We start from the raw sequence: 25,856 nt of genomic DNA, 5'->3' as shown, positions 1-25,856 counted from the left end.
TGTTCTCCCCTGACCCCTTCACTGGCTCCACCACTGTCTTTTATTGTGTCTTTGGTCACCTCCCCTCTCTCCCTGGTTTGTCGCCAACCTCCCCCACTATTAAGCACTCTGAGATGCTGCTCTTTATAGAGTGCGCTATGTAAATGCAAATTGTTGTTGGTGTTTCACGTCTCAAAGCACTTCAAAGGATATAGCGCAAAGTGGAGTGACGGTGCTTGTGTGTGCAAAAGGCTCCATATAAGTGTATATTGTATTGTCTTGCAAATAACAATAAGCCTTGTGTTTGATATAGCGTCTTATGACATCGTTGAGATGTCTCAAAACGCTTTACAGAATATACTGTAAAGTGGATTGATTGTGTATTTTGTGGACAAATTGCAGCAGCGCACAGCAATGTCTCACAAACAGTCGTGACCAAGTTGTTTTTTTGGAGGGATTATTACCCCCTGGAAAGCGATCCGCCAATCAACTAACAACTGGGTTCCTACTTACTGCCAGGTAAACAGAGGCGTGTGGAGTAAGGAAACCTGCCTAAGGTTTCGCCCTGCCGGGAATCGAACCCGGGACCTCTCGCTTGCGAGGCAGGGAAGAACGCATTATAAGTCTTACACTTACCTTCGTTGCCCCTCCACTCCCGGAAGATACTGGCATCTAAAGATGTGGGGGGAGCAAGTGATTGAAAGATGTTTGTAATAAATAATAATAATAATAATAATAACAGTAAAGTGGCTAATATTTAGCATCTGTTGGCAGAATGTACTCTGTGGCATTCACTGCTTTTCCAGGGGATTATAGACAAACTTTGTGTGTGTGAAATTACTACCAAACATAGTAGATCACAGCTGCTGACATACCAAGTTTGCAACATTGCCATTAACACTAACTGGCCCAGCCTCAGAATAAAATGATTCAGCTGATGTCACGCATTTCACAAGTGCCTCCCTCTGTGCACCACAGTCTGGACTCTCTTTCTGGGGCAGGTTTGTTTCTGTTTCACTGATCCAACCTTGTGAGAGGGTGGAGGGAGAGATCTGTCCTGGAGAGACACAGACAGAGAGACACAGACAGAGGGACAACTCAGTTGCAAGAGGTCGGGGATCATTGAATGAAAGGACTCTTATACAAACACACAGGTGGTGGAGTGGGGCACAAGTTCTCTCAGCAGGAATGGCAAGCAGCTGATCACTGACTGTAAGTATAGCACTGAACACTGCAACACAGCCTCACACACTGTCTGCCTTGGCTTCAGTACTTAGCTCTGGAGCTGCTATCATTTCAGACAAGTTCATCAAAGTGCTGTGATATTTCCCTAAGGCACAGTTTCGAATAATAGGATTTAATGAATGAACTTTCCCTTTTTTTAAAACACACACACACACACACACTGCATTCAATACACATAATGTGTGCAAAAAGGGGAAGTTTGAATACTAAACACCGAACAAAGACACACACAAACACAACAACTTGGAAGTTCCCCTTTTGCCGGATTTGTGCAAACAAATTTTAAATGGATTTTTCTTCCCAGTGAAAGGGTGAGAATGAAGCAATGTGCAGCGCTTCTTCAGGATGAAGTATTGGTGAGGTTTATAATAATATTAATCGTTGCATTTGATATAGAGTCTCATCACCTCGTTGAGACGTCTCAAAGCACTTCACATGATATACCGTAAAGTGGAATGACTGTGTATTTCGTGGACGAAACGTGGTTTGTTAAGGAGGAAATCTACTGGATTAGCAGGGTTAATGAGCTGGAAGGATTGAAGGATTCTCCCTTTCTCTCTTGCTGGGCATCCAACTCCACCACTGTACAACGATCTGAGACACTGTCCTTCGTAAGACCAGCGCTGTATAAATGTTACTGTTGTTTTAAGAATGTAGGAATAATACAAATAATCCTTGCATTTGATATAGATAGCACCTTATCATGTCATTGAGACATCTCAAAGCTCTTGACAGACTATATTGTAAAGTGGATTGACTGTGTATTTTCGAGCGATCAAATTATTATTAATTTTTTAAAGGGATTATTATTCCGGGAAAGTGATCCCGAATCAACTAATTCCCTCCTTGGGGTAAGCGGGGTGTCAGATAAGCTGAATTGGTTCCAAGGTGACCTGCTTGGCAACAGAGTGTCGGAATCGAGCCTTTAGTGGTCTCGGTAGTCCGGTTCCTGAGCCAGGCGGGTCCGCAGTATTCCAGGGCCTATTAATGACAGCACAGCCAGCCTGGCTCATCGGCAGGACCTGGAAGGGCAGACGTGTCACTGGGGGCAGGGAGTCATCCCACTCAGCTCCTGTTAATTCTATAAGGAGTCCTGTAGCTCAGTGGTTAGAGCACTCGCTTTGCAAGTGAGAGACCTGAGTTCAATTCCAGGCAGAGGGCGAAACCTTGCATTTGATATAGCACCTCATCACATATCTTCACAGAATGTACTGAAAACTGAATTGACTCTATATTTTGCGGACAAAATGCGGCAGCCAATTGCACACAGCAGTGTCCCACAAACAGTTGTGGATTGAGTGATCACATTTTTAAAAATTAATTATTTATTTTTTGAAGGGATTATTATCCCCGGAAAACCGATCTATCAATCGACTAACAACCAGATTCCTACTTACTGCTGAGTTAACGGAGGCGCATGGAGTAAGGAAACTTGCCTAACATTTTGCCCTGCCCGGGAATCGAATCTCGGTCCTCTCGTTTGAGAGGCGAGTACTGTAACCAATACTCTACAGGACTCCACGATAGAGAGACGGAGTCAGAAAGGAAGGAAGGAAGGAAGGGAAAGAAAGGAAAGAAATAGAGAAAGAAAGAAATAGAGAAAGTGGCAGAGAGAAGGAAACTTTGGCACAGTGTTATACCACAGTGACAGCATAACTCTTAAAGGAATTTTTTTAAGTCAGTGTAGCCATTTTGTAGTTTGCGTGTTGATCCATTATTTGCACTGTTTGCTTATCTGCAATCGGATGGGTCACCTTCTCCCTCGCTCGACCTTGGGTTCCGCCATTGTTAAGCGCTCTGAGACACTGCCCGGAGTGGAGGGCGCTATATAAATGCTGTTGTTGTTGTTGTTGTATTTACTGTCTTAAAATAAAAATTGAAGTTGTTTAAAAAAAGAAAGTTTCTGTGCATGGGCACATTGAGGGTGCACTTCTGGAGCTGCTCTGCTAGAAATGGCATGTTTAGACAATGCCTGAATCTGTGCTGGACCAAGTCTCCATTATACTTCACTATTTTTTGGCTGCATAATAACTCCTATTGGGAGACGTCTGCATTCAGGTCTGACCTCCGATGTAATTGAGCTACCAGGAGAGACACCGAATTCTGGCCCTTGTTGATTAAAGTTATAGGCGACTCAAGCTTAAAACTGAGGCTCTTGTGCTTGGCTCCCGTCAGTGCCTTCTCACATCAGGCACTGACAGCATCAACAACAACAACAACAAGATTGCATTTACAGAGCACCTTTCACGTCGGGAGGACGTCCCAAGGCGCTGGACAGTTGGGTCGGGACCCGAGCAGGGGGGAAATGGTCAGGGTGAGGGGAGGGAAGGGAGGGAGCGAGGAGGGGGAAGAGAGTCGAGAGGGGAGCTGAAGGCACAGTTGAAGAGAAAGGTCTTGACACCGGCCTTGAAGAAGGGAAGGGAGGAGGCGGCGAAAGCACTGGGGGATGGAGTTCCAGAGCCTCGGGGCTGAGAGGCTGAAAGCCCGGCCACCGATGGTAGGGCGGTTGGGGCGGGGGATGTGGAGCAGACCGGAGCCAGAGGAACGGAGGGTATGGGCAGGTAAGTAGGGAGATAGTAGGTCGGAGAGGTCGGAGGGAGCAAGGTCGTGAATGGCCTTGTAGGTGAGGATGAGGATGTTGAATTCGATCCTCTGAGGGATGGGGAGCCAGTGGAGGCGAGCGAGGTTGGGAGTGATGTGGTCCCGAAGCCTGATGCGGGTCAGTACACGAGCTGCAGAGTTTTGAGAGTTCCCATAGTCCAGCCTTGAGGTGACAAAGGCGTGGACCAGTGTTTTAGCAGCGTGAGGGTTGAGGTAGTGCCGTAGTCTGGTGATGTTCCGGAGGTGGTGGAAGGCGGTGCCAGTTATGGCGCGGATATGCGGGAGAAAGGACAGCTCAGGGTCGAACAAAACACCGAGGTTCCTGATTGGCTTTGAGAGGTGGAGAGTGCAGCCTTGGATGATTGTCAGATGCTGTCAGCACCTGAGGTGCGGAGGCACTGACCCGAGCCTCAGTTTTACGCACGTTGAGCTGAAGAAAGTTGTCTCTCGTCCAGGACTCGATGTCGGACAGGCAGCTGTCAGGACATCGGTGGTCGTGGAGTTGAGGGTAGAAGAGGAAAGGTAGAGTTGGGTGTCATCCGCATACATGTGGAAGTTAACCCCATGTGTGCGGATGACGTCACCGAGGGGGAGCATATAGAGGGTGATCTTCATGGATGCACACTCTGCCTTGCGAAGCGAGTCCGGAACCCTGGTGTCTTGGCTGACCTCCACCACCTGTCGTTCAAACCTCACGTTTGTACTGTAAAATCCCTGACTGTCCAGCGCCTTGGGATGTCCTCCCGACGTGAAGGTGCTATACAAATGCAATTTGTTGTTGTTGTTGTTGCTGTTGTCACCTCTGAGCTTTATCTCACTTCTGCAATATGGAAGTCCTCCCGGACATCCTCCCAACGTGAAAGGCGCTCTATAAATGGAATCTTGTTGTTGTGTTGTTGTTGTATGTCGTCGTCCCCCCAGACTTGATTATGCCAACGATCTGCTTATGGATTCCCAGTTCTTCTCTGCTTAGGCTAAAGACTATCCAGAACTCTGCAGCCTGTGTCCTATCCCAAACCAGCTCCGACAGCCCATCACCCTCTTTGTTGCTTGGCTCCACTGGTTTCCCATCCCCCAGCAGAATGAGTTCAAGATCCCGTTTCTCATATTTAATTCTCTCCATGGTCTCACCCACCCTACCTCTACGACCTCCTTTACGTATACCAACCTGCCCATTCCCTTTGCTTGGCCAACACTGGCTGATTCACCCTCTATCCACCCCACCATTGGCGGGCAGGCTTTCCGCTCTTGCCATCCGCTCTCTGGAACTCCATCCCAGATCCCTCTCACTTGCTCCCTCCCTCCTTTCTTTCAAGTTATGTCTCAAAATGTACCTCTCTGACTGTGCTTTTGGTCAACCTTCCTCTTCTCAACCCCCTTAGCTCTAACACTCAGCTCTGTGGCCCAGCCAGAATCGTCAAGAGCTTTGGGACATCTTCCTGACGTAAAAATTATTATATGAGTCAGGTATCAGCCTGGCTCAGTCGGTAGCACTCTCGCCCTTGAGTCAGAAAGTTGTGGATTCTAAGCAAACCTTTCTTTGTCCAGCGCCTTGGAACGTCCTCCCGATGTGAAGGATACTATGTAAATGCAAATTGTTGTTATCAAATAAAAGGATTTTAAAAAATCCTATTGGGCACTTTGAGGCGTTTTAACAACGTGATAACAACAACAACAAGATTATTATAAGATTACATTTGTATCGAGAGCTTTATCAAAAAACATTTTATGTGAATAAAGATAATTTATTTCAGAGGCTACTTTGCAAACCTCCTACTTATCACTGAAAATATTTCTCACTGTTGCAAATTTCAACTTCAGTTAGTCACTTCCTGCCAACATTCTTGAAATATTTACATTTAAATGAAACAACAACAGAATTCAAATGAGAAAGAACAAATGTGCCTAGATGGTGAAAACACTTCAATTACCTAAAAACGCACAGTTCTTGCCAATAGGGGGTAGGGGTGAGAGAAGGCATGACCTTCGAGTCACCCTCCTCATTACATCATGCCAAGCCGCTTCACGGGCAAATGTGCTCAAATGCTTTGACTTATTTTAGGCAAACTTAGCAGTCGTCTGCGTTCACAAATTCCTACAAACAGCAAGAATGTGACCCATTTTTGGCCAAATTCAAACTAGTTTATCTTCGAATAATATCATGGGATCTTTAACTTCTATGTGAACATTCAGAAAGGACCTTAGTTTAATATTTCATCAGAAAGACATGCCTCCCAACAATGCAGTGGAGCAACAGCCTAGTCACTTAGCTCAAGTCCTGAACGTAGAACCTTTTGACACTGAGGCAAGAATCCTAACAACTAAGCACATTGGGCCATAACCAAACCTATTTAATTATTCCTTGGTAAAGGGAGGAGGGAGTATGTCTCACTGTGCAAACACAGAAACAGGAGTAAGCCTCGAGCCTGTTCCGTCATTCTATGAGATCATGGCTGATCTGTATCTCAAGTCCAATTACCTGTCCTTGTCCCGTAGCCCTTAATACCCTGACCTAACAAATGGACATCCATCTATTTGTTCTCTATGAGTACAGTGAGGCAGATAAATTACTTCACGATGAATAAGTATCAATTACGTGTCAGCGTGGCTCAATAGCTCTCTCACTACCAGGTCAGAAGGTTTTGGGTTCAAGTCCCATGACAGGGCTAACACTCCAATGCAGTGTTGGGTGGGGTATTGTATTGTTTGGGTGCTGTCAAGGATTCACTGTAAACTGCAGTGATTGTGTATTTATGTTGGAGCACTTGGGGGAAGTTAACAAGGATTGGTACAAAACCAAAGTTACAGAAAGAGACACTGAAACTGACACAAACTCCACCCCAAAACCTCCAAGGTGAGTCTCAGAAAAGATTTAAAAACCACTGGAAATAATTCTAACTTTGTGCTCTCTTTTGGACAGGGTCAGATTGGTAGATGGCACTAGGGACAAACACATTTCTCCCTAAGAGCGCAACCTTAGGCACGTTTCCTTACTCCAAACCCTTCTGTTTACCTAGCAGTAAGTAGGAATCCGCTTGTTAGTCGATTGGCGGATTGCTAACTGAGGGTAATAATCCCTAAAAAAAAATAATAATTTGGTCACTCAATCCATGACTGTCTGTGGGACACTGCTTGTGCACAATTGGCTGCCATGTTTCGCCCACAAAATATACTGCAAGATCATCACATTCGTGTTCAAATCCATTCACTCCCTGGCACCTCCCTACCTCTCTGACCTACTCACTCCCCAATCCTCCACTCCGCTTCACTGGCACCAGCCTCCTGCTCGTCCCTCGCAACTTCCGCCCCAACATCGGAGGTCGTGCTTTCAGCCACTACACCCCAAAACTCTGGAAAACTTTCCCTCAATTCCTCCGCTTTGCCCCCTCTCTCTCCACTTTCAAGGCCCGCCTGAAAACTTTCCTGTTCGACTGTGCTTATGGCCACATCCCTCCTCCCCCCGACTCAGAGTCAGTCACCGCCGCTGTTAAGCACTCTGAGCCACTGCCCTGCATGGAAGGCACAATATAAGTGCAAGTTGTTGTTGTTGTACACAGTCAATTCACTTTACAGTATATTCTGTGAAGAGCTTTGAGATATCTCAACAATGTGATAATGCTCTGTATCAAATACAAGAATTATTATAAATAATAATAATCCTTGCATTTTGATATAACGCCTTATCACATCTTTGAGACGTCTCAAAGCGCTTCACAAAATATACTGTAAAGCGAGTTGACTATATTTGTGGGCCAAAACAATAGCCAATGGCATGCAGCAGTGTACCAAAAACAGGCATGGATTGAAGTAACCAATTTATTATTATTTTTTTTGAAGAAATTATTACCCCCGGAAAAGCGATCCGCCAATCCTTCTTACTGCTGGGTTAACAGAGGAGTGTGGAGTAAGGAAACTTGCCCAATATTTTGCCCTGCCCGGGAATCGAACCCATGTCTCTCGCTTGCGAAGCGAGTGTTCCAACCACAGAGCCACAGGACTCCAAATTATTATTTGAGCATTACTGCAGTGCTTAGAAACAGGAGAATAAAGACCTGAAATCTTATCATTTCCAATACTCAATACATATCAACATCAGGGCACGAAAATGCTCACATTGTTGCTTAACAATGTGAGCATTTTCATGCCGCTGATGTTGATATATATTGAGTATTGGAAATGATAAGATTTCAGGCCTTTATTCTCCACATTGGCAGCAGTTATAGTGTAGTTTATACCAGTGCGTCTCTCTCTCTCTCATCATCTGTCTGTCTCCCTCCCCTGTCCTTCCCCTGCAGGCTGTTCATTGCTAACTACAATGAGCGCCCTCCCCCCTCTGCGCCACCTCTAGACCCCAAAGCCTCTTGCAGGCTAACAATGTCCCACTAATCCGGCGCCTCTCGTCTTAGTATGTGCATCTTGGATGCTGCCCCCGACCCAAGCTGGGTCTCCCTCAAAATGCCCCCCTCCATGCAACTCTCATGCTCTGTCCTGCTCTCTCTTCGCTCTCCCCGCCTCCTATCTCTGCTTGACACCCCCGCTGCCTCCCTCTGCTCCAGCCTGGGAATCCTCTGGGCTCATCATGGCACTCAGCGTCTGCTGTCCAGCAGCAGCCACATCGACTGCCCCATTCCCCATTACTGCCGCAAGCCACCCCGGACCCAGACCTCGGGGGCTAACTTCTGCTCTCTCATCCACATCCCTACCGTCCTTGCCAACCAATCGCCTACTCCCTCCCATCCCACACATTCCCCTGCCAACTGTCCTCGACGAGAACGTTAATATTATGTCCCTCACGGAAACCTGGATCATCCCAGGTGACACCTTCCCCCTCACTGAGGCCACACCACCCGGCTATACCTACCACCATACCCCACGCCCCAACCGCTGTGGCGGTGGTGTGGCCCTCATCTCCAGGGCATCACTTACCCTATCCCCCTACTCCGCTGGCTCATTCCCCTCTTTTGAACACCTTACCCTCTGCCATCCCTCCCACCTTTCACTAAAAATTCTCCTAATTTACCATCCCCCAAAATCCTTTCCCACCTTCATCTCTGACATCTCCACCCCTCTAGCTTCCCTCTGCCTCTGCCCCATGCTCGGGTCCTGACCCCTGAATGTCCAGCACCTTGAGACATCCTCCCGATGTGAAAGGCGCTCTATAAATGTAATTTTGTTGTTGTTGTTAAACCTACGGAGAGGCGGGAGCAGGTGGAATTAGCTAATGTTTGAATTACACAACCTGGATAATTTTAACTGGTGGAAAAACTAGTTAGTGCAGTCGCATGTAGGGCTAACACTCCAATGCAGTGTTGGGGGAGTGTTGTATTGTTTGGGGTGCTGTCCTTCATATGAAACATTAAACCAAGGTCCTCTCTGTAAGATCAGGTGGATTTTAATGATTCCACGGCATTATGTCTCTCGATGTCTTGGTGAACAATCCCCAGATAAAATTGGTCATTCACTTCACGACTGTTTGCGGGATGTTGCTGTGTGCAAATTGGTGGCCGTGTTTGCATACAAAATACACAGTCACTACACAGTATATGTTGTGAGGTACTTTAAGGAGTACTCCTGACGTGAAAAATTTTATATCAAATGCAAATACTGTATTATTACAATACAAAAATACAAATTTACATTTGAATAGCAACTTTCACATTGGGGTCACGTATTAATATTATTAATATTATTATTATTATCCAACGGATAGTGAGGTGCCTTATAGTGAGTGTATGCCATTTGATATCTAGACACTTTGTGAGGAAGGAAGTGAAAGGTCTAACGGTAGTCTTACACCTATTCATTCTTCCTTGTTTATCGAGTGATTTCAGAATATTTAATGAATTCAGTCCCTGGTATAATAGTGAACAGCAATCAGTAAAGTAGTTATTTATGCATTCCATCTTTAATAGTTTAATGGAGGGGGTTATGTAGTTTTGTTAATTTTTCTTGGGATCTTATAGAAAAACCTTATTGAATATTTTGCCAACAAAATATGCAGTCAATTCACTTTGCAGTATATTCTGTGAAACACTTTGAGGCGTCTTGAAGACGTGAATAGGCGCTATATCCAATGCAAGGATTATTAATATTATAAAGATTGAGTTCCAACTCTCCCCTTACTCTTCAACATTATCATCCCTCGAGTGTAAATCCAATTCCCTTTTAAATGCGGCTACGGACTCAGCTACCGAACATTGACCCATGGCTGCCGATGACAGCACAACCCAGCCTGGCTCATCACATGGCTCATCAGCAGGACTTGGAAGGGTAGACCAGCCACTGGGGTCAGAGAATCATCCCACTCAGTTCCTTTTTATCCTGCAAGGCAAAGACCTAATGGGTAGAGTGGTCCGAGCTGGACAAGCAACGGAAAAGCAGTGAATTGACCCTTGTTTTTTAGGAATACACTTTTATGGCTCCATGGCAGCTGGTGGCAGAGGGCAGCCGAACTGACCTTCAAGGCTGATGTTGAACTTGTTTTGTTACTAAGTTGACTTGTCGTGATGGCTGTGCTTGGATAAAAAAGAAGGGCGTTCCTGACACATGACAAACAGGATTGAGCAACAGGCCACATCGTGTTGGAATCAATCACATATGAACGTGTTGCAGGATTCTCACGTTTATATTGTGGAGATAGTTGTGGAGACCTGTTGCGTATTGGTTAGAGCATTCGCCTTGCAAGTGAGCGGACCCAGGTTCGATTCTCGGGCAGGGCGAAACGTTTGGCAAGCTTCCTTACTCCACACGCCTCTACAAGTTTATCTAGCAGTAAGTATGAATCCGATTGTTAGTCGATTGGCAGATCGCTTTCCGGGGGTAATAATCCCTCCAAAATAAATAAATAAATTGGTCACTCAGTCCACGACTGTTTGTGGGACACTGCTGTATGCAATTGGCTGCTGGGTTTTGCACAAAAAATATACAGTTGTATGCATTATATTTTTACTTTATAGTATATTCTGTGAAGCCTTTTGACAACGTGATAAGGCGCTATAATAGTGCAAGGATTATTATTAATAGAAGTGTTCCTGCAGTTACTGAGGCGTTAGATGCTGTTACTTTACCCAGTTTATTTGGGGGAGGGACAGAATCCACAGCATGGACAACAAAGTGTGCAAACTAGGACTGTGTTTTCAGGCTCCATGGGGGAGTTGTGTGCAGGCCAGCAACACATTGCAGTTCTGCCCCTCCAAGCCCCCATTCCCTCCATTGCTGGTTTCTAAGGTAGGGTGACCATACTTCCTTGCTTTCCGTGGACAGTCTCTGGATGAAATATTGTTTCCCTGTCTTGAGTTCAGAAAACTTGCCCTGTCTTAAGCTCAGCAACAAACTGAGCAAGAACAATACAATTCTAAAACAGATACACTGATCAGAGAAACACAGCCGTTAATCCAACAAGCTTCTCCAGTAACTGTGGTGAGTTCAATTTGTTTTATATGTGTGTGTGTCCCTGGATTTGGTGCACAAATACCCTATATCTAAGGGGCAAGTTGACACAATAAGTTACATTGAGGTATAGTGCCCTTCGTGTAGGGTAACGTCTCGGGAGATTTTACAGGGCGGAGTTTAATGTCGAGCCTATCTGTGGCCAGAAAGGGATTGTGGTCGCCAACAAAGATTTACAAAGGATGTACAGCAAGTAAACTGCCCACTCGGCCCAATTAGTCCGTGCTGGTGTTTATATCAACATGAGTCTCCACACATTCCTTCCTCTTTTCCACACCCTTCTATTTCCTTCTCCAACATATGAAGGTCTACTTCCTCTTGAATATATCTATATTATCTAATTCAACTATCACTTTGGACATTGAGTTCCTCATTCTCACAATACTCTCCATAATATAATTCCTCTTAAATTCACCTTTAGATCCCCTAGTTGCAATCTTATGCTTGTTGTCCATTTGTGGACTTACCAACTAGTGAGAACAGCCCATTTATCTCAAACTTATCAAACCCTTTTATAATTTGAACACATCTATTAGGTCCCCTCTTAACCATCTCTTCTCTAGCAAGAAAAGGCTTGACCTATCCAGTCTATCCTGCTATCAGTAACTCGCCAGTCCTGATATCCTGGTAAACATACACTGTACTCTTTCCATTGTTGCTATATCTTATAGTTTAGAGACCAGAATTGGACCCATCTGTGGTCTGACGAATGTTTTTGTACAAATTCAACGTCAACTGTTCACTTTTAGACTCCGTCCCACTGGATATATAGCCCAAGGTCCTATTGACTTTTTCATAGCCTTATCTACCTGTGTGGACACTTTTAGAGATTTGTGGATCTGAATTCCCAGATCTCTTTACTCCTATATTCCTAGCAAAGTCTTTAGACAGTTTCTTTATTTTTTTTACCAAAGTGAATTACTTTACATTTTCTTAAATTAAACTCCATTTGCCTATGTTGTCCTCCTGCATTCTTCTGAAATCCCCTCCACTGTTTACCATGCCCCCAATTTACTGTCACTTGCACATTTTGACACCACACCTCCTGTACCTGAATCCAAATCATTTAAGTGTATGGTGAACAATAGTGGTCCTAACTGGGATCCTATGGAACACCATTCTTGCCAGCCTGAAAAGATACCTTAACTCCTACCTTTTGCTTTCAGTTTCCTAACCATTCTTTAATCCATTCTGCTTCCTTTACCATGGTACCATAGGGCCTGATTTTTGTCACATACTCTCTCGTGTGGTACTTTGTCAAAGGCCTTCTGAAAATCCAAATGCACTACATCCACTGCATATCTCTCATCTACTTTATCGATTCAAAAAATTGATAAATTTTGACCTTCCTTTCGTAAATCCATGCTGGCTTAATTGTATGCTCCTTCTCCGGATGATCAGTAGCTTAATTTTTTATTAAAGATTCTAATACTTTCCTCACCACTGATGTTAAGATGACTGGCCTGCACTTTCCTGAATTAGCTCTATCAACCTTTTCTTGAGTCCTGGTTAGAGCATTCATCTCGCAAACGAGAGGACCCAGGTTTGATTCCTGGGCAGGGTGAAAGCTTAGACAAGTTCCTTACTCCACACACCTGTTTACCTAGCAGTAAAAAGAAACTCGGATCACTTCTTGGGGTAAAAATCCCTTCAAAAACAAAACAAGTCAGGAAGTCAGGAAGTCAGGAAGAAAGGAAGGAGAATCCACAACTGTTTGTGGAACACTGCCATGCACAATTTGCTCCTGTGTTTCGCCCACAAAATATACAATCAGTTCGCTTTACAGTATATTCTGTGAAGCACTTTGAGACGTTTCGATCTTATAACAACAAAATTACGTTTGTATAGTGCCATTCATGTCGGGAGATCGACCCAAGGCACTAGACAATCAGTATTTCAGACCCAATTTGGGGGCCGGAATCGGGGAGGGTGGAGGGCAGGGTAGGGAAGGAGGGTGATCGAAGGCACGGTCAAAGAGGAGGGTCTTGAGACAGGTCTTGAACGAGGCAAGGGAAGGGGCGAGGCGGAGGGACTGTGGGATGGAGTTCCAGAAGGTGGGGACAGAGTGGCTGACAGCCTGCCGGTCAATGATGGGGCGGGCTAGGCAGGGACATGAAGCAGGCTGGAGTCCGCTGAGCAGAGGGAGCGAGCAGGTTGGTACATGGTTAGGAGGTTGCAGAGGTAGAGGGGAGTGAGGCCATGGAGGGCTATGAAGGTGAGGACCAGGAACTTGAACTGTATCCTCTGTGTGATAGAAAGCCAGTAGAGTTGGGCGAGGATGGGGGTGATAGGGTCACAGAGCCTGGTGCGGGAGAAGACACGGGCTGCAGAGTTCGGATGACCTGCAGCCTATGGAGGGAGGAATTGGGGAGGCCAACAAGTAGTTTGCATAGTCAAGCCTGTATTTTTATGAATGCTTGAATGAGGGTCTTGGAGGCCTGCAGTGTGAGACACTGACGAAGCTGAGCAATGTTGTGGAGGCCATGGAGATCAAACAAGACCCCAAGGTTCTGGACTGGCTTAGTGAGGTGGAGTGTGCAACCATGAATGGTGATGCTGTCAGCACCTGAGGTGTGGAGGCGCTGAGTGGAGCCAATCAGGAGAGCCTCGGTCTTGTTGACTTTCAACTGTAGAGAGTTGGCTATCAGTTAATATCCCAACTGTAGGGAGTCGGGACGTACTCCCGACGTGAAAGGCGCTCTATAAATGCAATTTTGTTGTTGTTGTCATCCAGGACTTTATGACTGACAGACATTCTATCAGCACAGCAGTGGTCCTGGAGTCGAGAGTTGTGACAGAGAGGTAGAGTTGGGTGTCATCCATATAAATGTGGAAGTTGACCTCATGTTTGCAGATGATGTCACCAAGAGGAAACATATAGATGTTGAAGAAGAGGGGACCAAGTCCTGTGGAACACCACACGAGACGGTGCAGTGGCTAGAGGAGAAACCGTTTGTGCTGATGAAGTGGAGGCGGTGTGAGAAGTACGATCTGAACCAGTCAAGGATGGAACCATGAAGGTTGAAGTGAGAGGAGAGGCGGTGGAGGAGGATAGAGTGGTCAACGGTATCGAAGGCAGCAGAGAGGTCAAGGAGGACGAGGAGGCAGAGGGAGCCCTGGTTGCAGATGGACAAATTTCATTGTCACTTTGACCAAAGCTGTTTCTGTGCTGTGGACAGCATATGAAATGCAAGGATTAGTATTATCATTATTTGAGCCTCAGCTGTCTCCTCCCTAGTTTAAGGATTCTTGGATGCTGTCAATCTGGGCCAGGTGCCTTGTTCTCCTTGAGCTTATGCAATTAGTTAATTTAAGTCGTTAATTACCCTTTTTCTAAAGAGTCATCAAGCTCTTCCTGAATGCTTTATAATTTGCAATCTCAACATTTGATACTTATCACTGAATCCATTGTGTCTGTCGCTTATTGCTACCCGATAAGGGTGGAGTGGAAGTATCCATGAACACAGAAATACAAAGCTGCTGTCAGAGGAGAATTCCAACCCTTTCCTGAAAATTACATCACTGATAGCAGAGACTTTGAGTCACAGTTACATATCACCCCCTCCTTTGCCTCCTTCAAGACCCGTCTCAAGACCCTCCTCTTCGACCGTGCCTTCAATCACCCTGCTACCCTCCCCGCTCTCGACCCCTCCTGATCCCAACCACCAGCTTGGGTGCGGATCCCTGGCAGTCCAGCGCCTTGGGATGTCCTCCTGACGTGAAAGGTGTTATACAAATGTAATTTGTTATTGTTATTGTTATGTGTAAGCACACCTGCAATAAATCACTACAATGTGGATTATGCCCGTTTGAACAACTTTAAGTGATAAGATCATGAAGGAATAAAATATCCTCCTACATAAAATACAGTTTAAATTGATATAGTGCCTTTCACATCGAGAGGACAACAACAAAATTACATTAAAGCTCAGAATTTTTAATATTCTTACAAAGAAACATACATTTTCCCCGCAGTTTAGCTTTGTTTATATTTCCTCCTCATCAACATTCACCCCATATTCAAATTTATTGGCTACTCACCTTTATGTGTAGGAATTGGTTGGAGTGACTTCACTCACTGTGGAATTTGCTAACTTTAACATTCACTTTATATCTAATCTCATTTTTTAAAACACTTCAAAGTGTTTCTTTCAAGTGAAAGGTGCTATAGCACCTTCCCATCTGGAGTAAGTCTCAAAGTGCTTCTCGGGATTCACTGTAAAGTGGTGTAATAGTATTTTGTTTAACCACCATAAATAAATGGACTTTATGCTGTGATCATCTCATGGAACCGTGTCGCAACAGTTCACCAAAATAGTAACATGCCCATAAAATGAAATAAAAAGTCCATAAAAACATGAACCTTGAATTATAGAACATGGTTCATGTGATGCCAAACAATGAAGAATATTGAGTGGAGCTATCTGTATAACTTAGATCATGAAATCGGGATAAACTTAATTAAATAGTTGAATCCTTGGATTAGATTTCAGCCTGGCAAAACTCATTCCTTGAATGTCCAACATGCTAACCCCACATAGCTTGCCATTGATATCGCAAGCTTACCTGCTGCTTGTCCAGCTAGGACCACCCTACCTATTAGGGCTTTGGCTTGCAGGGTAAACAGGAGCTGAGTGGGATGATTCCCTGTTTCCAGTAACTGGTCTGCCTTCCAAGTCCTGCCAATGAGCCTATACTGTGATCAGCAGTGCCCTGGAATACTGCAGATCCACCTGGCTCAGGAACCGGACTACTGAGACCACCACAGAGGGCTGGCTCGATTCTGACATTCTGTGGTCAAGCATGTCATCTTCGAGCCAGTTCAGTTCTAAGGAAACCCCACTTACCTCCTCCCCAGGAGGATAGGACTCCTTGAAACCATTACCTTGGTATAGACTGTAGATTTTACAGCACCAAATAAGGCCATTCGGTCCATCGTGTTTGTACTGGCTCAATCCATTCCATCCTATTTACCTGTCGCCCCCACCCGCCCAATCTCCACACCCCCCCCCTACGCCTGTCTCCCGCCATACCCCTGCAAAGGACTCCTCATTAGATATCTAACTCGTTTCCTCTTAAAAGCTAACATGGATCGACCACTGTACCCGGCAAGGCATTCCACCACACATTTCTGTGTAACAAAAAATGTCCTAACCTCCCAATTTGCTTCTTTGTCAGTTATCTTGAATTGATGGCCTTGAACTCTGAATGATATAATTGGAAGTAATTTCTCTCTATCGATCCCATCAAAATCCCTCATCATTTTAAAGGCCTTTGAAATTCTATTCATGACCTTTATTCCTTCCCTGTCTTACACGCTACCAATGAGATAAGTTATTTTGCGCTTTCTATAGCCCTGCATTGCTGTCAACTTACCTATTATTTTTCATGCACTTTGCACTGACCGGTTACACAATGAGAGCAAAGTGTAACGTATCTGCTGAACATCCAAATAAAACACTGTCAAAACATTTGCGCCAATCAGTGCTGGATTTTTAGTGAGGTGGAACAGTCCGATAACAGGCAGTTGGTTGGTCGGTGGAGCCCAGGAAGAAAACTAGACACTTATGTACATTAGTAATAAATGGTAAAATAAACAAAGATAAGGAATGATAGGAAACACAAGATTCAATCAAGAACGACGGAATGATAGGTGCAACCTTTGCAGTAGTTTTAATATGTTCCTTGTGTTATTTATGGAATGTTTGATAGCTACCGGCAGGTTGGTGCACTCTTCTCTAGGTAAGTGGTTTGTTTCCAGGCCCTAACATAACCATTTTTTAAAAAACCCTGAAACGAGTGCTATTAGTGTTGAAAACAAGAATGATATTAATAATTCTTGCATTTGGTGCAGTACCTTGTATGCCAGGAGGATGTCCCAAAGTACTTCACAGGATTTACTGTGCTGTGGAGTGACTGTGTATTTTGTAGCTGAACGAGTCAGCCCAGTTGCACAAAGCAATGTTCCACAAATTAGAAGATGAAATCAGAAGTCACAGCTACTTTCAGCACCTTGGGATGTCCTCCCGATATGAAATGTATTTTTGTATTGTATTGTACGAAACCTCAACCTGTGGAACGCCCTCCCTCTAACCCACCGCCTCCCCCATCTGTTTTCAAATCCTGCCTAAAAACCTACCTCCTTGACCACATATCTAGATGTCTCCCACTCTATCTTCTCTGGGCAGCGCTCTGAGATGCTACCCTGCGTGGAGGGCGCTACATATGTGCAAGTTGTTGTTGTTCTCCCTCGCTTTGTGTCCTTCTGCAGCACACGTGAAGGGCACTATATATAAATGTAAATTGAAGAGAAGCAATAGAAAAAGGGAATAGGGAAAGAGCAAGGAATTGGGATTGGAGTAGTTAGCTCCAGTTGATGAACTGGTACCAGCATATGCTTGATGAGACAAATGACTTCACTTTGTGTTGAATGTTTTGTGGTGCTATTGTGGTGCAACTCAGATTGAATGTGTTTTAGCTTCCTTAAAGATAGAAACTGGAACCATTTATTTTTGTGAATCACAGCTGTGGGACTCTCAAAATTGTTCTCTGCTGCATGTGCTTCCTGAAAATGCTTGTATTTACTCTGCATTTCCAATTGCTGTGGTTAAGAATTCAATTCCGGGAATGAGGATGTTAGCGATTGGCAGATGGACCCAATACTTGTTGCATAATTTTTGGAACTAATAAAGTCAACTAACTACAGTATTCTTTCAGACCATGTTTCAGTCACAAAACACCAAGAGCTTTACCATTACATATCGTAAAGTTAAAGATTTATTCTATGTAATAATAATAATCTTTGCATTTGATACAATGCCTTATCACGTCTTCGAGATATCTCAAAGCGCTTCACAGAATATACTGTAAAGTGAATTGACTGCAGATTTTGTGGACGAAATGCAGCAGCCAATTGCACACAGCAGTGTCCCAAAAAACAGTTGTGCATTGAATGAACATTTTTAAAAAAAATTATTTTGAAGGAATGATTGCCCTTGGAAAAGCCATCCACGAATCGACTAACAACCGGGTTCCTACTTACTGCTAGGAAAACAGAAACGTGTGGAGTAAGGAAATTTGCCCAACATTTCAAACCCAGATCCTCTCACTTCCGAGGCAAGTGTTCTAACCACTAAGCTACAGGACTCCAAATATCACAAACTCTATTTTTGACAGAAGGTTGTTAGGATGTGGGATGACTTGCCGAGAGTAGTGGTTAAGGCAGGCTACATATTAATTTTCAACTGAGTGGTGAGTATGTGGGCTGCGGAGTTTTGGATTAACTGGATTTTGTGGATAGTGGAGCTGGAGAGACTGGTGAGGAGGGAATTTGAGTAGTCGAGCCGGGGGTGACGAATGCACGGATGAGGGTTTTGGCCATGTTTGGGATAGGGTACAGTCGGAGGTAATCAATGTGGTGGAGGTGGAGGAAAGTGGTTCTGGTCAGGGACCGGTGTGGTGTAGGAAGTGGCCAGGAAAGGTGGTTGAGGCCATGGCAGTCATTTAAAAAATAGTTTGATGCTGTGATGGGCGGACGGTCTGGTGTGTGTTCTGAAGGATGATATCAGGTGGGCCTCCTTCATCCAAAGAAATCTCGTGATCTTGTGATTGCTGGCCAGGGCACTGGGAGAAACTCCCTTACAGTGTGATAGGAGTTCACAATCAAGACTGAATTTACTTTGATTTCCTGGGCTCAGTCATGCTACAATTGCCCAGAGTGCCAGTCTCATGCACTTCTAATCACTGCTAGTGACTCGCCAACGTGATTTCGGCCCAAAACAACAAAAACAAGATTACATTCGTATAGCGCCTTCCACGTCGGGAGGACGTCCCAAGGCGCTGGACAGAGTACAGCATTTCAGATCCGAACTGGGGTCGGGGGGGGGCTGGAGGGAGGGGAGGGGAAGGGTGTGGCCGATGGCATGGTCGAAGAGGAGGGTCTTGAGGTGGAACTTGAAGGAGGCTAAGGAGGGGGCGAAGCGGAGTGATTGGGGGATGGAATTACAGAGGTTGGGGGCAGAGTGGTTGAAGGGTCTTCCGCCAATGGTGGGGCAGGTGGGTCGGGGGACGTGGAGCAGCCAGAGCCAGCGGAGCGGAGGGAACGGGCGGGTTGGTAGGGGGTTAGGAGGTTGCAGAGGTAGGGTAGGGCAAGGCCATAGAGGGCTTTGCATGTGAGGACCTGGATCTTGAACTGGATCCTCTGAAGGATAGGGAGCCAATGGAGTCGGGCGAGAGTGGGGGAGATGGGGTCCTGCACCAGTACAGCAAAGCTGGATCTTCTCATTATGATTGTAAAGGGCTTATACCACCTTATACATCAAGCTATCTCAAAGTGCCTTTAATAATAATAATCCTTGTATTTGATATAGTGCCTTACCACATTGTCAAGACATCTCAAAGTGCTTCACAGAATTTTACTGCAAAGTCCAGTGACTTAGAAGTCAACTTTGTAGTCGATCTGGCAGGCAATTTGTGCACAGTCGATGTCCCACAGATAAACGTGAAATGAATGAGCAGTTTTATTTGCAGTATTGTTAGCCAGAACACCTGGAGAAACTCCCTTCTCTTTTTAGAGAATGCCGTGAATGCTTAAATTCCCCCTGAACAGCCAGACGAGACATTGTTTTAGGGTCTCACCAACAGTGATGCACATCCCCAGCACTGCACAGCAATGCCAGATTAGACTGAGTTGTGTATTCTAACAACAACAAATTATATAGCAGCGTTCACATCGGGAGGACGTCCCAAAACACTGAAACGACATGGGGTTGGTTTGACCCTTGAATGCAGAACTTTCTTACTCTGAGGTGAGTGCTACCAATTGAGCCAGTCTGAAACCTGACATGATAGGCATAAGGGGTATGGAATTAAGCAGTGTGTCTCCCTATCTTGCTTGGCGTCAGTCTGGCTTAGTTGTTAGCACGCTCGGTAGCGACCACATATGATGCGCCTACATGTGTCCTGCCGTGCAGCTCAGCAATCCTCTCCGAAGTTGAATAAAAGTTTCCTCCGAGTTGGTGGAACACGGACTCAGGATGTTTGTGCGTATTCCAGAAAATCCAACTTTTCTTTTGAAAACTAGTAAACAAGGTGCTAAATCTGGCCTGGACTTGTCAAACCCTTCCGCTCATCAGACTGCAGGTACAAACTCTACTTAAATTTCAATCACTGCCACTCATTTCATGGCTATTTATGGATCATTGCTATGCACACAATTTGGCTGCTGCATCTGCCTACAAATACACAATCGTTACACCTCACAGTAAAATTCTGTGAAGATATTTGAGACATCTCAACAACGTGATAGGTCATCAAATCAAAGGCAAGGATTATTTTTATAATTACTGCAAAATTACCACCAGGACAGCAGTATAGTAGCACTTTAATGTGATGTGTCTGTTAGTTCCGAGGTTAATTTAATCATATCATAAGCATAAATCAGTTGGTGCTCACTGGAGACTTTAACTTACACTTTTGGGCCATTGCTTCCCTCCATTCTTTGCTAATGAGCAGCTTTTATGGGAATCCGTAGCATAGTGGTTAGCACTCTCGGCTTGCAAGCGAGAGGACCCGAGTTCGATTCCCGGGTGGAGAGGAAACTTAAGCAAGTTTCCCTACTCCAAACACCTCTGTTTATCTAGCCTTAAGTAGGAACCCAGTTGTTAAGTCAATTGGTGGATCACTTTCTGGGATAATAATCCCTCACACCCCAATCCATTCAATCCATATTTGTGGTACATTGCAGTGCGCAATTGGCTTCTGCATTTTGCTCAAAAAAATACACAGTCAATCTACTTTACAATATATTTTGTGAAGCGCTTTGAGACCTCTCGAATGCAAGGATTATTATTGTCCTCATTTTCCACCTCACCTGAAACATTCTTCTCTGTAAACTAGGTGGACGCCAGCAGGATGTCCTGTGTAAGTGCTTGTGAATTTGAATTGCTTTAATGCACAAAGTGATGTGCCAACATTGCTATACTTTTACACTATGTTCTAGTCTAGGGAGACCTTGATGTTTGTTGTTGAGACTGTCACCTTGGAGATGAGCTGCCTGCAGTCTCAATGAGTATTCAATTGCATCCTATTGTCTTTGGGAATGTTCTGGGATCTCTGAAAGGTAGTGAATAGGTAACTACTAAATTTTGTGCTTGGCGCCTGATCACATTTGTCTTATAATCAGCTGCGCTACATCCTATACTGTTTACAGACTGTTTAAATACAACTGTATATGGGACACTACTGTGTGGAATTGGCTGCCGGGTTCCAACCACAAAATACACAGTCAATCCAGTTTACAGTATATTCTGTGAAGCAATTTGCGATGTCTCAATAATGTGAAAAGGCGCTATATCAAATCCAAAGATGACTATTATTATTATTATTAGTATCATTATTATCCCTGCACTTGGTATCATCACCAGAGATAATGGGTAAAAAATGTAATGCTTCAGCTTAGCTGCAATGTTTTAATTGTCACATTGAATGCATCATCGCAATTTAACCCCAGTTATGCTATCCTTTATCTCACTGAACAAGAAATTCACCAGACAACAGGTGCAAAGTGTCCAAGACCAGAAATTCTGCCTGGTTCTAGGCTGAGCAGCAAAAATTCTTCTGACTTTTAGCCCATGAGACCATTTGGCCTTAAAATTTAAGACTAAAGTACAAAATTCTTACGTTCAGTTTCAATTCAGAAAAACATTTTTAAGAACTTCAGAAAATTGGTTTCCAATTTAAGATGGGAGACAAACATTTTCCACAATCTCTGCATTCATAAATATTCAGGTAAAATGATCTCACGGGCTAGTACTTTGTCCAATTTTATACCTTTAGACTATTAAAATTTTCAGAGGATTCAAATTTACTCAAATTCTTGAATTCAGTCTTCATTTAGGAGCGGATTTAGGAGTGGAGAGAGTGACCTATTTTATTGGGGGGATTGTTGACCAGGATACCAGGAAAAACTCCCATCACTTTTCGAATGGTGCCATGGGATCTTTTGCTGCTGTGTGGCAATTGGTTGCCTTCGCCTTAGAGTGAAGCACTTTGAGACTATTGCCCAACATGAAAGGATTATTGTTATTTAATTCGGGGATGAAGCAGTGAGGTAGATTTGTGATAAAAGTGAGATTTCCTGCATAACCCAGTAAAATGCCCCGGGAGGGGAGGAGGTGAGAGAGGGTTGGATTGACCTTCGATCTCCTATGTACTTCCCTGTTGGGCAAGGTTAGGGCAGGAAATCTGCCAGGGCAATGCTTTCTTCAGCCAAAATGCAGGGAAGCTCTAGGGGACAAGAAGGCCCTTTGTGACGGATGCTGGGCCTCGCAATAACTTAAAGCAGAATGGTCCAACCTTTTGGCTACTAAGGGCCGGATGCCCTATGAGAGAAACGTTTGCGGGCCGAACAAGCAATATTTTTGTGTTCCAGAAATGTAAAATAACATTTACGGATTACGGAGGGTGCGTGTGTGCTGGATAAAATGGACTGGGGGAGTGGGGGGGGGGGGTTCGGCGAATGAAATAGGCCTGTAGACCACCTGCCAGTTGCACCACCCTGGCTTAAAGGACTAAATGCAACTGGAAGTTTGTGGAGACTATTACTGAAGCGTTCTTTTCTTTTGTCGTTCAGGGAATAAGCAGAAAGACCTTGGTGTGTAACCCGAGCAGAATCACAACAGAGGATGAATTCCATTCCAACTCTGGAGCCCTGGGCCGAGGGCTTCAACTTCAACTTAAACTTGAATGTGACCGAGCTGCCCGGTCAGAATTACAACTGTACGTTTAACGAGGAGTTCAAGTACATCCTGCTTCCAGTGTCCTATGGAATAGTGTTCGTGGTGGGACTGGTGCTGAATTGCCTGGCGATATGGGTCTTTGTGTTTCGTATGAGACCATGGAACACCACCACCACTTACATGTTCAACCTGGCCATATCGGACACCATGTATGTGATCTCGCTGCCCCTGCTCGTCTACTACTATGCAAGACGCAACAACTGGCCTTTTGGGGCGGCCTTGTGTAAGATAGTCCGGTTCCTGTTTTACACCAATCTGTACTGTAGCATCCTCTTCCTCACCTGTATGAGCATCCACAGATTTCTGGGAGTGTGCTTCCCCATGGAGTCCCTGCGCTGGGTCAAAGTGCGGAACACCAGGATCGTCTGTGCCGTGGTCTGGGTTATAGTGATAATGTGTCAGGCCCCCATTTTAGCTTTCGTTACCACCGAGGATAAAGGCACCAATACTCTTTGTTACGACACGTCCAGCAGAGAGAACTTCAACCAGTTTGTCATCTACAACATGGTGCAGTTGGTCCTGCTCTTCTGTGGGCCTTTTGTAATTGTCATGGTCTGCTACTGGTTCATGACTAAAGAGCTTCTCCGGCCCAACACCGCTCACCCAGAGAATAGCAAATCCAGGAAAAAGTCCATCAAGATGATTGTCATCATTCTCAGCGTGTTTGTCCTTTGCTTCCTGCCCTTCCACATCACCCGCTCGATCTATTACTCCTCCAGGAGCCTGCACCTGAGCTGCAGCACGCTCAACGCGGTCAACCTGGCCTACAAACTGACCAGGCCTCTGGCAAGTGCCAATAGCTGCCTTGACCCAATACTCTACGTTCTAGCCGGGCAGACCTATCGCAGCCAGCTGGCGAGTAAAGGCATGAGGAATGGCGTAAAGAAAATCAAGACTGGGTCTTCGGACACAAAAACAAATAACACACAGTCCATTCTTAGCAACACTGATATTATGCTGGAGTCTATAAAATGAGGATATTGGGATTACCGAGGAACTTTAAGGTCATTCCTCCAAGTGGGAGGGCAAGTCAACTAAGCTGCGAGAAAGGGAGCTAATGGCATCCTACGTTTTATAAATAGGGACTAGAATTACAAAACAGGTCATACCAACCCTGTACGAAACACGGTATAACTGCAGTTGTGTCCATTTCTGGGCACCCCACTTTGTATCTGTTTTTTGTGGAAACCCATCACCATGCTCAAGAATATCCAAACCAGACGGAGAGTTTCATATATGCATGAAAATTGCTCCGTGTCTGGAAATGGAGATTGCGCTCTCTCTCTTGCAGAACGCACCATAGCGAATACTGTCTGGCAACATCCCACTACTTGTCCAGCTCAGACCACCTTATCCACTAGGGCTTTGGCTGGCAAGGTTAACAGGAGCTGAATGGGAAGATTTCTTGCCCTCAGTGCTTGAGGAAGGCCATAGACAGGGTAAAGATGATTATAGGTTTAAGCATCATCAACAGCAACAACAACAAGATTACATTTGTATAATGCCTTTCATGTCGGGAGGACATCCCAAGGCGCTGGACAGTGTACAGCATTTCAGACCCAAGCTGGGGTCAGGGGGGGAGAAGGGAGGGGCTCATGTTGTGATTCTGAGCTCATTCTGCAGACTGATGCTCCAGTGCAATGCTGTAGGGAGCATTGCATTGTCAGAGGTGTTAATCTTTTGTTGGGACATTAAACTGAAGTCCTGACTGCCTGTTCTGGTGGATGTAAAAGACTCCACAGCACTGTTCAAACAGAGGAAGAATGATCAATGGACAAATACTGTACTGTAGTAACTGACTAAAAAAAAATGTCATTTCTCATCTGTTTCCTCCACAATCTATTACTGTTGTTAAGAAGTCAAGCAGCGTTAGGCCGTGCTTTATATTTTGAGTCAAATAACAAATTTTCAGAGGGACCTGGTAGCTGTTGATGTTGCACTATTGTCTGTGTAATATTGTCCTCCCGCTATACAAATGTAATTTGTTGTTGTTATTGATTTTTTGTGTGTGTGTGTGTGGATGACAGGCAACAAATGAGATTGGGATTATTAGATTGTGAGGTCATGAATCGCCTTAATTTGTTGAATCAAGTAACAAATAAAGTAAAATAAAAAGAAAGAAGAAACAACTTGCATTTTTATACACTATTACATCACAATAACTCGAAGGTAGTTACTATCAGTATAGTTACTGTCTTTGAAGACAAACCCACAGGCATTATCGCCCGCAAAGCCCAACAAACAACCTCGTCAGACAAGTCCGCTTGGTGTTATAATAATAATAATAATAATCTTTGCATATGATATAGCGCTTTTCACGTCTTCTAGATGTCCCAAAGCGCTTCACAGAATATACTGTAAAGTGAATTGACTGTATATTTGTGGGTGAACGGGGCAGCCAATTGCGCACAGCAATGTCCCACAAACAGTCGTAGATTGAAAATGACCAATTTATTATTGTTTTTGGTTTTGGAGGGATTATTATTAGGCGTGAGGAGTAAGGAAACTTGCCCAAGGTTTCGTCCTCTGCCTAGAATTGAACTCAGGTCTCTTACTTGCAAAGCGAGTGCTCTTGGTGTTCTGACCACTGTTTATGCCAAGGTTTGGGCTCTGCTAGTACAACAACAACTTATATTTATATAGCACCTTTCACACAGCTAGTGTCCCGGAGAGCTTGAATACATCAAATCAATGGGATTGATCAATGACCTCCTTCTGCACTGTAAATTGCTATGTTTCCAATAACGGTGAACCCAATGAAGCAATTAATTTTACATTCGCCAA

At 44.6% G+C, this 25,856-nt stretch overlaps 1 protein-coding gene across 5 annotated transcripts; it reads left to right on the top strand.

The window, feature by feature from the left end:
- Positions 1–965: 965 nt before the first annotated feature.
- Positions 966–25,191, top strand: LOC103177162 (P2Y purinoceptor 2). Of its 5 annotated transcripts, none has more exons than XR_487683.1 (2): positions 966–1,191; positions 14,129–14,158. XR_487683.1 is itself a non-coding variant. In XM_007891199.2 (2 exons), the coding sequence occupies exon 2, from the start codon at positions 22,959–22,961 to the stop codon at positions 24,045–24,047; it is 1,089 nt and encodes a 362-aa protein (XP_007889390.2). In that variant the 5' UTR covers positions 966–1,191; positions 22,907–22,958; the 3' UTR covers positions 24,048–25,191. The 5 variants fall into 5 exon arrangements, 2 of the variants coding, with proteins under 2 accessions (XP_007889390.2, XP_007889391.2); XR_006085040.1 differs by lacking the exon at positions 14,129–14,158 and adding an exon at positions 14,009–14,034; XR_006085041.1 differs by lacking the exon at positions 14,129–14,158 and adding an exon at positions 1,621–1,646.
- Positions 25,192–25,856: the final 665 nt, after the last annotated feature.

Source organism: Callorhinchus milii, unplaced genomic scaffold (assembly GCF_018977255.1).
Source record: "Callorhinchus milii isolate IMCB2004 unplaced genomic scaffold, IMCB_Cmil_1.0 Scaffold4, whole genome shotgun sequence".
In the NCBI taxonomy this organism is placed as follows: Eukaryota; Metazoa; Chordata; class Chondrichthyes; order Chimaeriformes; family Callorhinchidae; genus Callorhinchus; species Callorhinchus milii.
The sequence above is the reverse complement of the archived record's forward strand: the minus strand, read 5'-3'. Positions and strand labels throughout refer to the sequence as shown.